The sequence below is a fragment of the Lathyrus oleraceus genome, chromosome 4 (genome assembly GCF_024323335.1).
Source record: "Lathyrus oleraceus cultivar Zhongwan6 chromosome 4, CAAS_Psat_ZW6_1.0, whole genome shotgun sequence".
Taxonomy (NCBI): Eukaryota; Viridiplantae; Streptophyta; class Magnoliopsida; order Fabales; family Fabaceae; genus Lathyrus; species Lathyrus oleraceus.
Genome location: NC_066582.1, coordinates 492,871,471 through 492,888,712, shown reverse-complemented (window position 1 = coordinate 492,888,712; position 17,242 = coordinate 492,871,471). Strand labels below are relative to the sequence as shown.

Here is a 17,242-nt window from a genome sequence, read left to right as displayed (position 1 = left end):
GCGCGAGCATACAAACAATGTTTAACCGCTAGAATGCAACTTAAACATCGTTCACTAAAATCAACAAACAAACACTCATTGCTATCCAGAACTATGTAGCTTTGAATTCCTCATCGGGCTTGAGGATACGTAGGCAAGACTCGCAATCTTGTCAAACACCCTAATAAAAAACTTATTTTTTTAGTCATTTTCATTTCACATAAACACTTTTAATAATTAGAAGAAATCATAAACACTTATGTTAACACTCTTATTCGCAAAGATGACTAAACGATTCTAGTTAGGTATAACGAATGTGTGGGGTGCTAATACTTTTCTCACACATAATCGACTCTCAAACCCGAATTTGATTGTGACGACCATATTTTGTTCTTTTAGGGTTTTATCGATATTCTCCCTATAAAAAATAAACTTTGGTGGTGACTCTGTTGTTACTTCGAGTGTTCGTTACGCTGAGGTATTTTTCACACCGCGACACCAATCATATGGCATAGACTATGAAGAGACATTTGTTCTAGTGGTCAAACATAACTCAGTACGAGTCATATTATTCGTAGTTGCAAACTTGGATTGGCCACTACATCAACTAGACATTAAAAATGTCTTCTTAAATGGTGAGTTGAAAAAGGAAATATAAATGCAAATTCTCCCCGGGACTTGAATCATCCAACACCTTAAACAAGGTGTGCAAGCTTCGAAAATCCTTGTATGGTCTCAAGCAATCCCATTGATCGTGGTTTGATAGACTAACTCGAGTTGTCGAAAAAGATGGATTCATACAAGGCCAATCAAATCATACTATTTTTGTCAAACACTCATCGGAAAGGAAGGTCACTTTATTCATTGTGTATGTTGATGATATTGTTATCACAAGAGATGATGATGAACAAATTAAACACTTAAAAGAACTCTTGGCTAAAGAGTTTGAAGTGAAAGACTTATGACAACTTAAATATTTCTTTGGTATGAAAGTAGCTCATACAAAGGAGAGAATATATGTGTGTCAAAGGAAATACACCATAAACTTACTCCAAGAAAGTTAAATGCTTAGTTGTAAGAAAACCAACACTGCTATGGAATCGGTAAGCATATGCAACTCCGGAGAAAGTCCTCAAGCTAACATAGATACAAAAGTCTAGTCGGAAAATTAATCTATTTAATTCATACTCGACTTAATATTGGATTTAACGTGAGCATGGTAAGTCGCTACACGACAAGTCCTATTGAAGCTCACATGAAAGTTGTGAACAAGATTCTACAATACCTTAAGGATACACCAGGTTGAGGTTTCCATTTCAGGAATAATTCAAATAAGGATATTGAAGTATACACTAACTCATATTGGGCTGGTTATATATCAGACAGAAAGTTAGCTACCGACTATTGCTCTTTTGTGTGGGAAAACATGGTTACTTGGAGAAGCAAGAAACTATCTGTGGTAGCTAGAAGTAGTGCAAAAGTTAAATTCAGGATCATGGCACAAGACATTTGTGAAAGAATTTGGCTGAAGAAGATACTGAATTCATGGTCATATCACAAGGCACTTGCGAAGGAATCTGGCTAAAGAAGATACGAGATGAAATTAGAATTCAAACCAATTACACCATAAGATTATGTTGTGACAACAAAGTTGTCATCAACATTGCAAAGAACCCAGTTCACCATGATAGAAAAAACACAGAAGATACAGGATGAAATGAGAATTCAAACCAATTACACCATAAGATTATGTTGTGACAAGAAAGTTGTCATCAACATTGCAAAGAACCCAGTTCACCATGATAGAACAAAACACAGAAGATACAGGATGAAATTAAAATTCAAACCAATTACACCATAAGATTATGTTGTGACAACAAAGCTGTCATCAACATTGCAAAAGAACCCAGTTTACCATGATAGAACAAAACACGTGAAAATTGACCGACATTTCATAAAGGAGAAGATTGACAATGATACTATAAGTATTGATCATGTATCATTGTGCAATTAAACAACAGACATCCTTACTAAAGCTCTCCCAAGAAATACATATGAAAATGTCATATTCGATAGGGGGAGTGTCAATTACGAAATCAAATTCGAATCTTTAAGATTATGATTTTGAATTAATTCTCAGCATTATTTAATTGTACAAAATTAAATTCTCTGTCCTATGTAATGACTTCCTAACTAACTTCATCCATAAAGTCTCAAGCCACAAATAACAATAGCTCATTGGTAGATGATACCCCATCTGTAGAAGAGGTTAAGGAAAAACCATCTGAATACACAAGCCTGCATAGCTATGAGGAGAGCAATAGAAATGATTCACTATCTTCACTAGTCAAACTTTAACAAAATGAATTAACATTAAAACCAAACAGCCACCAAACTATATGAGGCGGAAGGATATGTCAGACCTTCAATTCTATACATTATAATTATCCTTATTCTTATATTATTACATTACAAACAGAATCAACAGAGTCACATGTGCTTTACTCAGTGTCCAATCAATGTCAAAACTTTCTACATAGAAAATCAAAGCATATCCTGCAGATTTACGCAAGATTTTAGTTCCGACGAATGTGAGCATATTTGGAGCGAAGGGTAAGTACTAAGAATATCAGCCCAAGCATCATGAAGAAACTCCATATGGAAGAAGCGCAGCAGCCACAATACGACCTTCTTCATTCAGTATGTTGTAAGTTGATGCCGCGTTTCTCTGTAAATAATGGATGATAAACAAATAAATAATGTGACAGTCCAAAATTCAATAAATATACACTAATAGTATAAATATATTTTACACCGGCGTCTAATCATATTATTATTACATCATACTGTCTCAATGTAAACGAGTTTTTAAGAGCCAACAATACGATGTGGCAAGATGGTAAAACATGATCAAACATATGTGTAAAACCCGATTGCTCTGCCAATGTACATTTATCAAACTCATAATCTATAAGTATAGCTACTATGCATTCATTGATTCAAATAAAGTAATACCCAGAACACAACAAATGACTCTGCTAACATATACATTCATATGATTTTATTTTGATCCAATGTTGTCACGTCATTGTAAAGAGTTTGACATATAGATGTTGGCAGCATACTCAAACTCTTTCAATGATGTGGAAAAATACAATTGAATGATGTTATGAAATAATATTACATTAGAGCAGTGAATACTGGCGCTATCCCGCTATAGCAAAGTGGAGCAGAGGCCAGCCACTATGGGAAGAGCCTTAGCGGTGCAGAACACTATAGCGGCCCCTATAGGGTAAATAGCGGGTGGCAGGGGGGGAGCGGTTCCCGGTCTGGAGCGGTTTCTGTCCCGCTATCCTTTTTCCCTCTGAAAAACTTAAATTACCCCTTAAATTTAAAAAGTTAAGGATAATATTAGGCTTTTCAATCAAATTTGAGTTGACTAAACCACCTTCCTTCACCGGCATTTCTGCACTTCTGTAGTACTAGTACCAAAGAAAAATTACAAGTTTTTCCCTCACCTCTCTCTGCACTTCATATGTTTATAATTATTATTCATGTAATTTGTCCAAAAATTGATCAAATAGCAGCCATCCCGCTATACACTATCCATTTCTGGGGTCGGCCACTCCGCACCGCTTTCTGGGATTGACTACTATATCATATCAAACCATACTACTACCTAGCAATTAGTACAACCATGCCTGAATTCTCTTGTTGTTTATTTTGAACATTTATTTTCTCACCATTTGAAATCACCATTTCAACCCAAGTTTTAGACACAGGCTGGTACTCCCTCTGGTCTCAAATGAATATAAGCAAAAATTGGTCGGAAAAAAATTGATCGGAAAAAAATTGATGTATCTGGTCTAAATTTTGAACCAAATACATCAACTTTCTTTGACAAACTTTTGTTTATATTTGAGATCGGAGTAACATTAGAGGAAAGATATGAACTCGGCTCACCTCCATCTTCTTAAAGTTCCTTATCAAACAAGTTAAATTGTTCCCATATCCCATTTGTACTGATGGTCCGTGTACTCGTTTACTCTAGATTATTTTATTAAACACAATTGTAATGCACCAATAATGTAAGGTGAAGTAAAACACAGTTCTCATAAAATAAAGCAATCATATATACCGAGTCAACAGCTTCTAACTTCATGCCAGTAGATCGGATAAACCGTCTAAGTTCAGGATCAACATGTTGAATGTTCCTTCCACAGCCAACAATCAGAATCTCTGGCAAATAATCCGTCCAAGTTTCAGTTAATATAGATCAAAAGCAATTAGATAGGTGATAATAACATTAATTTAGTAACATAAAGAGCAAAAAGAAAGGTCTTGTAACTAATTATAATTCTTCAGCTAAAAGGGACGCTAAATCCGAGGGAGAGAGAACAGTAGAAAAGAGAATTGAACGAGTTCATGAAAAAGTGGAATCATGTTGTTTCAAATAATCGAGACAGTAGGATGCTTGTCAGCTTTAAGGTCCCAACTTAACACTTAGAAACTACATGTATATGCATAGGTATCATTAGTGTAAATCACTTCTAAAGTGAACTAGAAAGTAAACCGTGAATTAAGTAATTTGTTATCTACATATAGAAGAATATGTTATCAAGTGTCTCCACAAAGCATCCGGATAGGAAAAATGGAAGGAAACAAAGAATTGCACCCAAAAAAAGTGAAAACCAGAAAATCAATGTAAAGAAAGAATAGCAAGACTGAAAAAACCAACCTGGAATAGGGCGGACAATTTGAAAGAGTGACAAGCTGTAACAAGAAAAAATATGACAACAAATAAGATATCAAATCAAGATAATACAAGCAAATTTGGAACTAGTGCAACTAGATTGTTGACTTGTCATGCACTCATTTGCTGTTTCGTTGCATGTTTGGTGATTATCACACCAAGATGGTTTCATCCAGTTTATCGGAGGGACTGGTCAATCAAATGATTTATTTCTATTTAGCAGAGTTCATCATCCCTTTGAAACATTTCTCTTGGTAATATTAGCATCATAGATAAAAGAATACTACTACAATGGACACATGTGTGGTTACACAAATATAAAATAAGATTAGGAACACAACCATTTGATGGGAAATGGGGATAGCCACGCAGTAGAGAAGATAGTAGAGTCCCATTTTATGTTTTTTGGGTATGCATGAAAAGTACCCATACAAGTACCAATAAGAGGAGTATACCAAATTGACGCAGTCCAATCATTAGAGGTGAAGGAGATAGGTCAAACTATTAAGAAAGATTATGAGGTTAACAGTTTACTTTGAACACTTAATACATTACAAAACTTTATGGCGTCAACCTATTCATGTGGAAGACTCCACCTACCGGAAAAAGGCTTGATTGTTATTGTATTTGTATCGTCCGTTTCACTTGCTCATTCTCAAACCGATGATGATATACAAAATAAAGAAAGATAATGAACACATTATGCGCCGATCCTTCCTATGTTATCCTTGTATGCATAAACAGTCCCAAACCCCGATAAAAAGAGAGAATTGTATTAGTCTGTCGACGGCCAAAGTAAAACTCAGTTGACTCTCTATCTATGCCATAGATAAAAAATGTAATGAACGCATTAAGTATAGCATTCGATACAATTTGAAAGTAGCAGTAGTATTCTTGTTCGAACATTAAAGAAACAATTGGTCCTACAAATACTACATTTTATATGGGAAAATGAATTGCGAGAGAAAAGCAATCACATGGAACAATGCAAAAATACACACTCAAAGAAAAACCAAGAGCAATAAAGCATGAGAAAGGAAGAAACAAACCTATCAGCAGTGATCTCTGAAAACTTCTGCGGTTTCCAAGACATGATCAAATTTCCAACACAAAGCAAACTTCCTTCATACTCAACACCATTTACAGTAAACCCGGTATCATTAAACCTGCAATTTTATTTAATTTAATTTTCAAAATACAATTCACATTTAAAAAAATAAATAAAAATAACCCATTTCATATTCAAGTCTCTTCCTTGAAACCCCATATGAAAACTAAGTAAAAAACAGAAATTTGAAACACCCCATTTTTCAAAATATTATGTAGAATGAAAGGGAGAGAGTACCCTTGGAATCGGAGTTGGTCTTCGGGGACATTGTCAATGAGGTTGATCTGATCGTACAGAGAGAAAGCGCGTCGGAGAGAGGGCAAGGGATTGTGAGGAGGCTTGAGCTTGAAAGGTTGTTCGTTGCGGAGATTGCGTATGAGGTTTGGAAGGGTTGTTACTGCTCTTTGCCTAACAGCCATGGTTGTGTCTCTCGCTTTCTTCACAACCCACAAGCGTCTCAGTGCTCAGAACCATTTACGGATATAGACCCGACCCATTTGTACTTTATAGTTATTTAAGGCTTTGTTTTAATATTTGGTTAAATATGTTTTTAACCCCTGTATGTATTTTTACTTTTTCCTCTTTAAATTTTTAATCATCCTTCAAATATTTAAGGCTTTGTTTTATTGAAGTCAATACGAAGTTAACGGTTGTGTACGAAGGTGGGTGTGATCCTTGAAGTTGGTCGGTCATTGAAAGTTGTGGTCCTTGATGTTTTGTTTGGTGTGTTTCAGACAGGTTTGTCTCACATGTCTTTTTCTCTTTTTTATTTTTTTTTTCAGAATTGTGCCTTTCACTTTTTGTTTTTTGAAATTGTTATGTCTCACCATTTCTAGAATTTTTAAATTAAAATGTTAAAATAATGGAATATAATAACGTAACATTGTAATATTGAAGGTAGTTTGTATTTGACCGAAATTGTTTTATGGTAGTTACATATTGACTGAATATTTAATTATCAATTGAGAGTTTCTTGATTAAACTTTTGTAGTTAAGTGAAATTATTACCAAATTTAGCCTTATCATATGTGTAATTTATAGGAGATGGACTTATTCAAGGTGATATTTTATACTTAGGGTTGTTTTGTAAAAGACTCCAAGTTAAGATATGAAGGTGAAAATATGTATGCATACAATGGACAAGACAATGTTTATTAGTCATTTTCTGAAGCTCGTTATCTAATTAAGGTTGTGGATTTAGAGTTTAATGTTGATGGTGTGAAAATGTGGTGGAAACATGAAGGTGGTGGTTTTAAAAAAGATCTCAAACCCTTTATAAATGATGAGGATGCAACATTGTTATCATTGTTTTCTAAGAAGAATCAGTGTGAAGTTGAAATATATTATATTGAGGTCAAACTATCTACATGTGAGTTGATATATACAAAGAGGTTAAGAGAGAAAGATAAGGGATGCAAACTGTTAAGGATGATGAGAATGATGATCACTGCAGTGAATCAAGTGATGAAATTATCAATGGTATACACTTTAAAGACAATGAAGAAGAGAGAATGCATGATTTTGATGAATACTTTGATGAAGGATTTGAAGAAGGGTGGGATTAAGGTGATAATGGAAGGGATCATGTTGGTGGTGCTGCCACAAGTGAACTATCCAATCTTAGTTTTGCCACAAGGAACATGTCATAGAAGAAGATTACATGATTGATGAACTTGATAGTGGGGAAGATGAAAGTGGTTGTGAGGACAAACCTATATTGATTATGTTTAATGAAAAAGAACCAATGACAAAGGATTTCACATTCAAGGTTGGAATGAAATTTTCCTCTTTGAAGCAATTCAAGAAGGTTATATTAAATTACAATGTTTTGAATGGTAGGAAGGTTAGATTTTCCAAAAATGATGTCATGAGGTGTATGGTTGTATGTAAGCATAAAGAGCTTTGAAACTACATTGTTCTATGCAACAGGATTTTAAGAAGCACATCATTTAAGATTAAGACTTTGTTTCACAAACATAAATGTGACAGATAGGTCTTCAATAAGAGTGCCAAAGCTGAATGGGTTGCTAAAGTGATTGTTAACGATTTGAAGAATAATAATAAGATGAAGTTAAATAAAATAGTGTCAGATATAAGGTTGAGGTTAGCAATTGAGATCACTGGTTATAGGACTTTCAAAGCTAGACAAATTGCTAAAAAAATTGTAGAAGGGGGACTCAAGTAAGCAATATAGTCTATTATGATCATATGAAGTTGAATTGAGGAGGATTTCACTAGAAAACACATTCAAGTTAAACATTAATAGACTTGAACCAGACTTGCAACCAATGTTTGAGAGATGTTACAAGTATTTTGATGGGACAAAAAGATATTGACACTAGCTTGTAAACCATTTATAGGTTTAAATGGATGTCCCTTAAAGACCAAATATGGTGGAATATTGTTGATTGTTGTTGGAAGGGATCCTAATGATCAGTATTTGCCTATTGTTTTTGGGATTTTAGAGAATGAAAGCAAGGACTCTTGAAGCTGGTTTATTAAGCCACTTCTTGAATATATTATTGATAGTAGACGATGCTTCATTTCTGATCAACAAAAGGTATTGCATAATAGTCAATGTTTATAATTTCATTTTTCATTTAGGTTTGCTGAAAAAATATGTTATTTATGTAGGGATTTTTGCAAGTTTTTGAAGAGGAAATACACTAGATATGAACACAAGTTTTGTTTTACGAATTTGTATGTTAACTTGAAAAAAAAACTTGGAGGTGGTACATTGTTCAGAGATCTAATGATGGTTGCATCAAAGGCAACATACTATGAAACACATGAAGCTAAGATGATGCAAATTAAGGAGGTGAGTTTAGATGCGTTTGAATGATTAAATGTTGTTCTCAAACATAAATGGTGTAAGCATGCATTTCCATTTTACTCTTAGTGTGATGTTTTAGTGAATACTTTTAGTGAATCATTTAATGCCACTATATTACTACATAAGAACAACCATATTAGAGTGGATGAAGAATTATCTTATGGGTAAGTTTCCCACCCTTAAAGAAAAGGTAGAAATATACCAGTGTTTTAATCTAATGTCTAATGAAAGACATGTTCTTTAAGTGGATTAATTAGATAGTCCTAAAATTGTGATTTAGGCTATTTTAATAGACAATTTAATTATTTATATACATTAACATCGAAGTCTTATCCCATTAAATAAGACTTCCCCTATAATTATATAAGAAAAACTTGAATCATTGGCAAAAATTATTTAAATTTGAGTTTAGTCTTGATTAATGATACAAATAAGCATATAGTTTAGGCGAGGGATTGAAGCGCAAGGAGGAATGAATGGGTTGTTGCGGTTGGAAGAAGTTGTATGGCATTGGTAGTTCACTTTCTACACCAATGTTACCACTCTCACCCTTTCGTCCTCTCTCTTCTTCTCTTCCATTCTCTTCCAATTCCCACCCTTCATCTTCTTCTTCCTCCATTTCCCAACTAGAACAAGACCAACAACAATCAAAACGAAGCTCGCAACTCGTAGCATTGGAATACGCTGACCTCAACCTCTCTAACAATTTGGTTTGTATTTTCATTTTTACTTCCAATTCAAACGGATAATATTAATTTCTTTTATCTCCAATTTCAGGAACTAGGTCATGTCAGAATCAGGCAACATGTTAATCCCCTCAGTTCTTCTTTCGCTGTACGTTTTCCTTTACTCTACCACTTCAAAAAAAATCCCCCTTCATGTTTTATTCATATTCATTTCTAGAGTTGAACGTGATTCTAGTGAGAATTACGACAAAATGAATAAATTGTTAGTGTTGTGTCGATGTCTATGTCCGACACTGAATACAGACACAGAGGTATTTCCTCAGTTCCATAATATAAGCAAATTTTAGCTTTTTAGATTCATTGAATAATTGATGTATCCGGGAGTCTCGGTCTACAAAGGAGTTGTGTACACCAATACCTTTAATAAGTAATGTGGAACCAGACATAGTATGCATTTGGTTCGGTGAATCCTTCTGTGTTTCATTGTTGATGAAAGGGTCTTTTTCTTTACTCTAAGGATTTTTTGTTTTTCTTGATTTGATAGACTCCTGCACAAGTACCAGACTGGAACCAGGTTTTTGCAGACCCTGCATTGCCACTCATGGTAGATATTGGATGTGGTAATCTGAATTTCATTCATAAATTTATGCATTTGTGCTTCATTGTTGAATTTGGCATGTATGTTGTTGATTGGAATTGGCTTGGATATCATGTTTGTGGAACTTGATAATTTACATGATCTATTTATTAGGTTGGGTTTCACCCTTTCTGATTTATTGAACCAAAAAAGCATCTTGCAATTAAAGTACCCAATATTTTTCACCAAGTCTTTTAACTTAACAACAGGATGCCATTAATGAGAGTAGGTGTTGTCAATTAGTAGCAATAGCTGCGCAATAACGTAGCAAAATTTAAACAAATTTCTAGTGTTTCACGATACAATAGTTTGTATTGTCAAATAGCTATATATTGCGGAGTTATAGTGCCGTAGGTTACAAAATTTGAACAAATTGCTATTTTCTGCAATTGGCAACATTGTGAGTAGGACAATCAAATAATCATTTCATTTCCTGATAAACACCTCACCTACTTGTTAAACCATATCTGTTGTTGGAAATAATGTCAGGCAGTGGCAGGTTTCTTATGTGGCTTGCAAAAAGGACACCTAAAGTGAGAAATTATTTGGGATTGGAAATAAGGCAGAGGGTGAGGAAACAGTTTTCTTTCTATCAATTTTTGTTTTGAATTCCCCGGATGATTACGCGCTTCCCTTTCAGTAAATTTCAAGTTACGGCACACTCAACTTAGAATAAAGGCAATATCGTATCATATGATTGTGTATAATTCTGTTTCATGTGCAGATGGTCAAGCGTGCTGAGTCATGGGTAAAAGACATGGCTCTAGATAACATGTACTATCGACCCTAAGCTTTATATTGATTGCGAATTAAAATATATACGCACATTATTTTTAACAATGCTGCAATAATGACTGTTCTTTTTACACTAACTTGCAGACATTTCTTGTTTGCAAATGCCCCAATTTCTTTCAAGCAGTTGGTAGAATCATATCCCGGGCCATTGCAGTTAGTTTCAATTTTGGTCAGTCTTTCTAAAAGCACTGAAAAGAAATATTGGGTGCCTCTAGCTAATAGCTTGTTGTCTAACATTGTTGTTACTTAGAGGCTTTACATCCAAAGGCCTTTTATTTATTGTTAAATGATGTCGCCCAACACATGCAGTGTTCAGATTTGTCCCTAATAGTTAGCTCGGTTGTTGAGCTAACGAACTCCAATGGAGTTTTAGAGTTTAAACCTTAAAACTAACATGACCAGTAACTTAATACTAACATTTTTATATCCAAAAACATGCAGTGTCCAGATCCTCATTTCAAGAAAAAACATCATAAAAGAAGAGTTCTGCAGAAGCCTTTGGTTGGTGCTATTGTAGACAATTTAACTCCTGGAGGACAGGTATATTTTCTGCATGCTCTAATATATTTATACTTCTCCTTTGATCGTTCATCATTATGGAAGTTCAAATTTACCTTGTACGCAATTGTAAAATGAACTCCATCGAGAAAACCAGAATGACGGCGGTGATTAAGTGATTAGGCTGTGTGGGAATTCCAACATTTCTTTAATTGATGACGGCAAACTTCGGAAGGGAATGAAGAAATTGTGTTTCTTGTTGTGTTTATGACAGGTATTCATACAGTCTGATGTGGTTGAAGTGGCACTTGACATGAAAAACCAGTTTGATGAAGTTGATGCACTAAGTCACATAGATGCTTTGAACCCTGCTACATTGTGTGACAGTGAAGGATGGTTATTAAGCAACCCTATGGGGATTAGGACTGAGAGAGAGATTCATGCAGAATTCGAAGGAGCGAAAATTTATCGAAGGTTGTACGAGAAGAAGCAGATATGATTGATTTGTTAAGCTTTAGTGCAACCCTATCCATGCCAGGCATTTTGTGTCTGATGTGTTCTTGTATATTACATGTTCAACTTCAACCCCAGGAGAAAAGTACACACAAGCTTTTAGAATGCTTACCAGTATTTTCTTTAGATATTAAAATACTACCATTTGTTTAATCCAACTATATGAATCAACTATAATTTTTTAATGTGAGTTGAACCATTTGTTTAACTAAATTAACCACTACTACCAGGTCTGAGGAGGTCTGCCGAAGTAGGGTTGGCTTGTAGTGAAGGTTTGAATCATGAGAGTGTGTTTCTCTCGAGGGTTTCATATTCGAATCTTGCTAAATACAAACAATTTTTGTGTTGGGGTCATGTTCATACAGGATTTTGCTTTATCTTTAAATAAGATCTTTATATGTAAATCGTGAGATTGATCCTCTTGAATTAATCGGTTTCATCCACAAGTAAACGATAAGATTAATTCTCTTGGATTAGTCGATCTCAAAGACAGATACTAAAATTATAAAAAAAAAGAAATAAATAAAATAAGTGGCATGACTATGATGAGCATTTCTCTCCTGACCATCACTAATAATATTTTATTAATTACTTTTTCTATCGTATGAATTCTAATTATTCTAATTCACATCTTCCACTCATTTAATGTGTTAAATGAGAATAAATCCCCTACACATTAACAGAAAAATATATTCTTTAAATCATATTTTTATTGCTGAAGACATCTATTCTTAAAGACATCTTTATGCTTTTCTTTATTTAAATAACCAGTAGCAAATATCTCCAATTAAAGCATAAGATGAAGGAAAATAAATGTGTGAAATTCTGTCACATATATCATTATAATTTATAAGAATATAGATAAATATTATGTTTTTTTATAAAAAAAAAGATGTCTTTAACAAAGAGAAGAATATAATAATTATGCTTGCAAAATATAACAATTATGCTTGCAAAATACATATATTCCATATTGCGTAGAAACAACGTGTGCTTTTTTAAAATAGAGAAATTACAACTATAAGAATATGTGAAGTTTTCACTTCCTTTAACTTTTTGTGGAACTAACAAGAATCACTTCTGTCACCTTTGGATGATTTTATAGAGAGCATTTGCAGTTTTCCATTGAGTAAGCACCAAGCAATAGTTATTACTACTTTTTCTTTTCTTTTCTTTTTCATGTTGCTAACAAAATCTTAGTGTTGTAATGTTTCTTGGTTGGAAATTTGACTTGAAATCTTATAATTCTTCTTCCTTCCTTGCTAAAATATCAATCTATTTTGCATGGTTTTGGATTCCACTAATTGTTGTCTCTGATCTCTTTGGTTTGTTCAAATTGTTCCCTTGCTGCATCCTTTGATATTGATTCTGATTGTAGTGATGAAATAGCTTTTAATGTTTCAAACATCAGATACATCTTTATTCAGAGATGTCAGTACTACTGTCTTTAAAATAACATACGGAAACAACTTTTTTCATGTCAATAAGTGGCTTAAATGTGATACGAAGAATTTATATTTTGCGATTTTCACACAATTTTAAGGTGAATCAAGATGAGCAATGGTAGAAACAATCAAGAGTCTACTGAGAGAGGTCTGTTTTCACATATAACAGGCTATCCTCCACCACAGGGTTCCTATTCCTCCTATCCACCACCTCAAGGAGGCTATTATCCACCACAAGCAGCATATCCACCGCAAGGAAGTTACTATCCTCCACAATATCCACCACATGCAGCAGGAGGGTATCCACCTTCTGGTTACCCTCATTCAGGTTATCATCAACCGTCTTATCCCGCTCCACACGCCTATCCGTCCGCGTATCCTTCAGGTAAACATGATCATCCCAATTTTTTTTATCAGAAACAAACATATAAGCATGCATATAAATAAACAAACAACTTTAAGATTTACGGCATGTTGGTTAATTTATAGGACGTGGAGCCGGTATAGGATTGTTCGCAGGTTTGGCGACCGCATATGGTGCTCACCATATGTCATATGGACATGGAGGTTATCATCATGGTTATGGACATGGGAAGTACAAGCATGGAAAATTTGGCAAGCATGGTAGGTATGGTTTTGGCAAGTTTAAGCATGGAAAATTTGGCAAGCGATGGAAGTGAGTGATGCAGAGGACAATATATATATATATATATATATATATATATATATATATATATATATATAGTTTCAATATGCAACTTTGAGCATGATCATGAATGAATGCTCAACTTTTATATGAATAATGTATGCTAATTGCTATTAGTAACATACTGAATTTCAATTTGATGTTTGCAATAAATAATTTGTGTTTCATTTGGGATTACAACCTTTTGTGCAAATTTATGTCAATGTTGTATGTATTTGGATTATCTTATTTGAGCTCTCAAAACAACTTATAAACTTATTTAAGACATTGTTACTCAATTCATTTTGCATTTGAGACATTCTTGGTATTTATTAAATTGTTTATTTTTTTAGTTTTGACCACAATGCATGACTAGGATACATCTTAAATTTTTACATTCACTTGATCCTTAAATAGAACAAATTTTTCATTCACTTTGTAGGGACAATTACATAGTGAGCATATAGGAGAAGTTGATGATAATAGGGATATATACAACCTATTTGTTCATTCTCTATTTGATTATGATTCTGTCTCTGTTGGTTACAATACATTCACTAGAACACTAAAAGAACTTGTTAAATATGATATTTCCTATAATGTTTTATGTATTAATTATCCTGATGTTGATGTTCTTTTTTAATACAAATCCTGCTGAGTCCACTTGCTTTCATATCATCACAAACATCTCTAGGAGCTCCACATTGTATGCTCAACCTTGAAGCCTCAAGGAGTTTCAAAAGAGTACATCAATTTGAGGGTCTTTCTTTCTCACTCCAAGATGCAATAAATGATTGGCTATATTATCTCTAATTAGATTCTACAACAACTTGGAATGATATGAGAAAATACCTTCTAAAGAAGTTCTTTCTTGCATCCAGAGTTGCCCCAATCAAAAAAGTAATACGTGACATGAGACAAATTCAATTAGAATCCCCGCATGAATAATGAGAGAGATTTAAGAAATTGTATGCAAGATGTCCTTACCATCCATCAAATATCTGAACAATTACTCGTTAAATAATTTTATGAAGACTTGCTACATATCGTTAAATAATTTTATGAAGACTTGCTACATATGGATCGAAATATCATACATATTTCTAATGGAGAAATACTAATTGATAAAACTCATGTAGATGGAAGAAACTTGATTGAAAACATGTCCATGATCTCCCAATTTACAACTAGAAGAAATTTGTTGCTGATACTAAATGGATTCAATGATATATCCATTAACCACAATAACATGGAAAACAAACTTGATGAAGTAAATGCCTTGATGAATAATATGGTGGCAAGTCATGATGGATCATTCAAGTAAACATCATTCACTCACATTTCTAGATCGTGGATATCCACAAAGAGAACCTGCTCCGCTAATTTTCCTACCCCAGACCAATTGAAAAATTGGAAAGAGGAGTTCCCTTCATCCAATCTAAATTCAAATTCATCTTTAAGAAAAAAATGAGCTTTTACAATTGCATTCAAAGTAACTCATTCAGGTTTCTTTTTCATATTAAGGAGCGTTTCTTCACTAATGTACTCATGCTTCAAAATTTGGATCCACAGGGAATTACAATCCTAATGGAGACCCTAAACCAGTTTATCCAGCATAGGAGTATTGATCTCTCTTGCTTTCTGAATCCCAAGGCATCCCATATTTTTGGGCTTAGTGATTTTATTCCAACCAAGAATATGTACGCTAGAGTTTGAATTATATTTCCAAAAAATATTCCTAGTTATCCTATCAATAAAATCACAAGTTGGTTGAGATAGGCAAGCCGCTTGCATATAATAATTTGGGATGGAGTTCAGGACATACCTACCCAGAGTCAAACGACCATCCTTGTTTAACAGTCTATGTTGCAAATATGCTAATCCCTGACTGATTTTCTGCTCTAGAAACTCTCAGTCCTTGCATTGAAGACGAGACTCATGCAACATATGAAAACCCAAGTATTTCTCTAGAGTAAAAGTTCACTTGATATATATGTTGGAGACAATTAGATCCATTTTACTCCTTTTAATAGTCACTGAGAAGAACACCTTTGATTTAGCAACAATCAATTTAAGGCGAGAAAACATGGAAAACAGTTCAAGATATCAAAAATAATCTCTTCGTGGGAGTTAGGAACCTTCGCGAAAATAAATACATAATATACAAAAGAAAAGTGATAGAGGGGTCAATTACGAGATAACATGTCAGGTTTTCAATGGCATTCATCAACTTCCCTAATGATTGTCCGCGACATGAATCCCATGCAGATAACAGATAGATGTGGTGAAAGGAAGTCACCTTACCGTAATCCTCTAGTCGGAATAAAATTTGGTAGTCGTCTCCTATTCCAAAGAATAAGCAAGAGAAACTAGTTATACAATGCATAATCAACTTTATAGTAATGGGTGGAAACCCGTTTTTCTTCAAACAAAACTCTAAGAAATACCAATTAACACGATCAACGGTCTTTTCAAGATCTATTTTAAACACCATGTTAGCATTTTTATTTTTATATTTACACATAGAATGAATTGATTTTTTTTTAGGATAATGACATTATGAATTTTCCCTTTACCAAGCACAATAAAAAATACTCTAGAATGGTCAAACTATCTGATTTAGATAAGGACACAACCTCTTAATCATAATCTTGTAAATAGCGTTGCACAAGCTAATTGACTTGAATTCCTTAAAATTTTAAGGACTGTCTACCTTAGAAATTAATGTAATAAGAGTCTCAAAAATAGAAGTATGAAAGCTACCTATCACAAAAGCATCTGATATAAGTTGGACAACGTCATCTCCATCTATATGCCAAAATTGTTTAAAGAAAATACACTGAAAGCCATCAGGGTGAAAGCCATCAGGGTCAGACACCTTGAAAGGGTGCATTTGATTCAATGCAGAAGTAACTTCTTCCCTCATCACTTGGTAAGTCAAAGAGTGTTAGACTTCATCAGTAATGACCGGAGTCATAATTGATCCACTCATGCTAGCGGGGAGTATAGGATATGTAGGGCAGAAAAGACCTTTAAAAAATCAATACTTCTTCCATGAGAATATTGTCATCATTACACCAAACACCATTGAGAAGATTAAGGCCATGGACTTTATTTCTCTTCCGACTGATTATCGTCTTGGTATGAAAAAAATTGGTGTTATGATCTCCCAATTTAATCTAATCATTCTATAGGCTTTTGATACCAAAGAATCTCCTCTTGCACAAGGATTTCATCATACTCCTGTTGAAGCCCTCTGTTGGAGATAAACTAGTCTTGTCGAATCTATTCTCTCCAAAGAGCGTTGTAT

General features: G+C 34.0%; 3 protein-coding genes across 3 annotated transcripts; 2 read left to right on the top strand and 1 right to left on the bottom strand.

Annotated features, from left to right (window-relative positions):
- Nucleotides 1-2,323: 2,323 nt before the first annotated feature.
- On the bottom strand, nucleotides 2,324-6,371 carry LOC127076640 (uncharacterized). The gene is made up of 5 exons (XM_051018347.1): nucleotides 6,078-6,371; nucleotides 5,782-5,898; nucleotides 4,718-4,752; nucleotides 4,118-4,218; nucleotides 2,324-2,707 (listed from the first exon to the last, which is right to left on the bottom strand). The coding sequence occupies exons 1-5, from the start codon at nucleotides 6,257-6,259 to the stop codon at nucleotides 2,621-2,623; spliced, it is 522 nt and encodes a 173-aa protein (XP_050874304.1). The 5' UTR covers nucleotides 6,260-6,371; the 3' UTR covers nucleotides 2,324-2,620.
- A 2,671-nt stretch (nucleotides 6,372-9,042) lies between these two features.
- LOC127076638 (uncharacterized) lies at nucleotides 9,043-11,987 on the top strand. The gene is made up of 8 exons (XM_051018346.1): nucleotides 9,043-9,383; nucleotides 9,451-9,507; nucleotides 9,904-9,979; nucleotides 10,486-10,565; nucleotides 10,721-10,770; nucleotides 10,876-10,960; nucleotides 11,233-11,331; nucleotides 11,564-11,987. The coding sequence occupies exons 1-8, from the start codon at nucleotides 9,150-9,152 to the stop codon at nucleotides 11,786-11,788; spliced, it is 906 nt and encodes a 301-aa protein (XP_050874303.1). The 5' UTR covers nucleotides 9,043-9,149; the 3' UTR covers nucleotides 11,789-11,987.
- A 777-nt stretch (nucleotides 11,988-12,764) lies between these two features.
- Nucleotides 12,765-14,231, top strand: LOC127076637 (glycine-rich protein A3). Its single transcript, XM_051018345.1, has 3 exons — nucleotides 12,765-12,931; nucleotides 13,346-13,632; nucleotides 13,737-14,231. Exons 2-3 carry the CDS (start codon nucleotides 13,356-13,358, stop codon nucleotides 13,925-13,927), a joined length of 468 nt encoding a protein of 155 aa, XP_050874302.1. The 5' UTR covers nucleotides 12,765-12,931; nucleotides 13,346-13,355; the 3' UTR covers nucleotides 13,928-14,231.
- The last annotated feature ends 3,011 nt before the right edge of the window (nucleotides 14,232-17,242 follow it).

Excerpts from the sequence above, each read along its gene's own strand:
- LOC127076640 (XM_051018347.1), bottom strand. The coding sequence starts at position 6,259 with ATGGCTGTTAGGCAAAGAGCAGTAACAACCCTTCCAAACCTCATACGC. Across the intron at positions 4,753-5,781 it reads TCAGAGATCACTGCTGATAG|CTTGTCACTCTTTCAAATTG; the intron begins GTTTGTTTCTTC and ends TTCTTGTTACAG. Across the intron at positions 4,219-4,717 it reads AATTGTCCGCCCTATTCCAG|AGATTCTGATTGTTGGCTGT; the intron begins GTTGGTTTTTTC and ends ATTATTTGCCAG.
- LOC127076638 (XM_051018346.1), top strand. The coding sequence starts at position 9,150 with ATGGGTTGTTGCGGTTGGAAGAAGTTGTATGGCATTGGTAGTTCACTT. Across the intron at positions 9,508-9,903 it reads CCCTCAGTTCTTCTTTCGCT|ACTCCTGCACAAGTACCAGA; the intron begins GTACGTTTTCCT and ends TTGATTTGATAG. Across the intron at positions 10,961-11,232 it reads TGCAGTTAGTTTCAATTTTG|TGTCCAGATCCTCATTTCAA; the intron begins GTCAGTCTTTCT and ends AAAAACATGCAG.
- LOC127076637 (XM_051018345.1), top strand. The coding sequence starts at position 13,356 with ATGAGCAATGGTAGAAACAATCAAGAGTCTACTGAGAGAGGTCTGTTT. Across the intron at positions 13,633-13,736 it reads TCCGTCCGCGTATCCTTCAG|GACGTGGAGCCGGTATAGGA; the intron begins GTAAACATGATC and ends GTTAATTTATAG.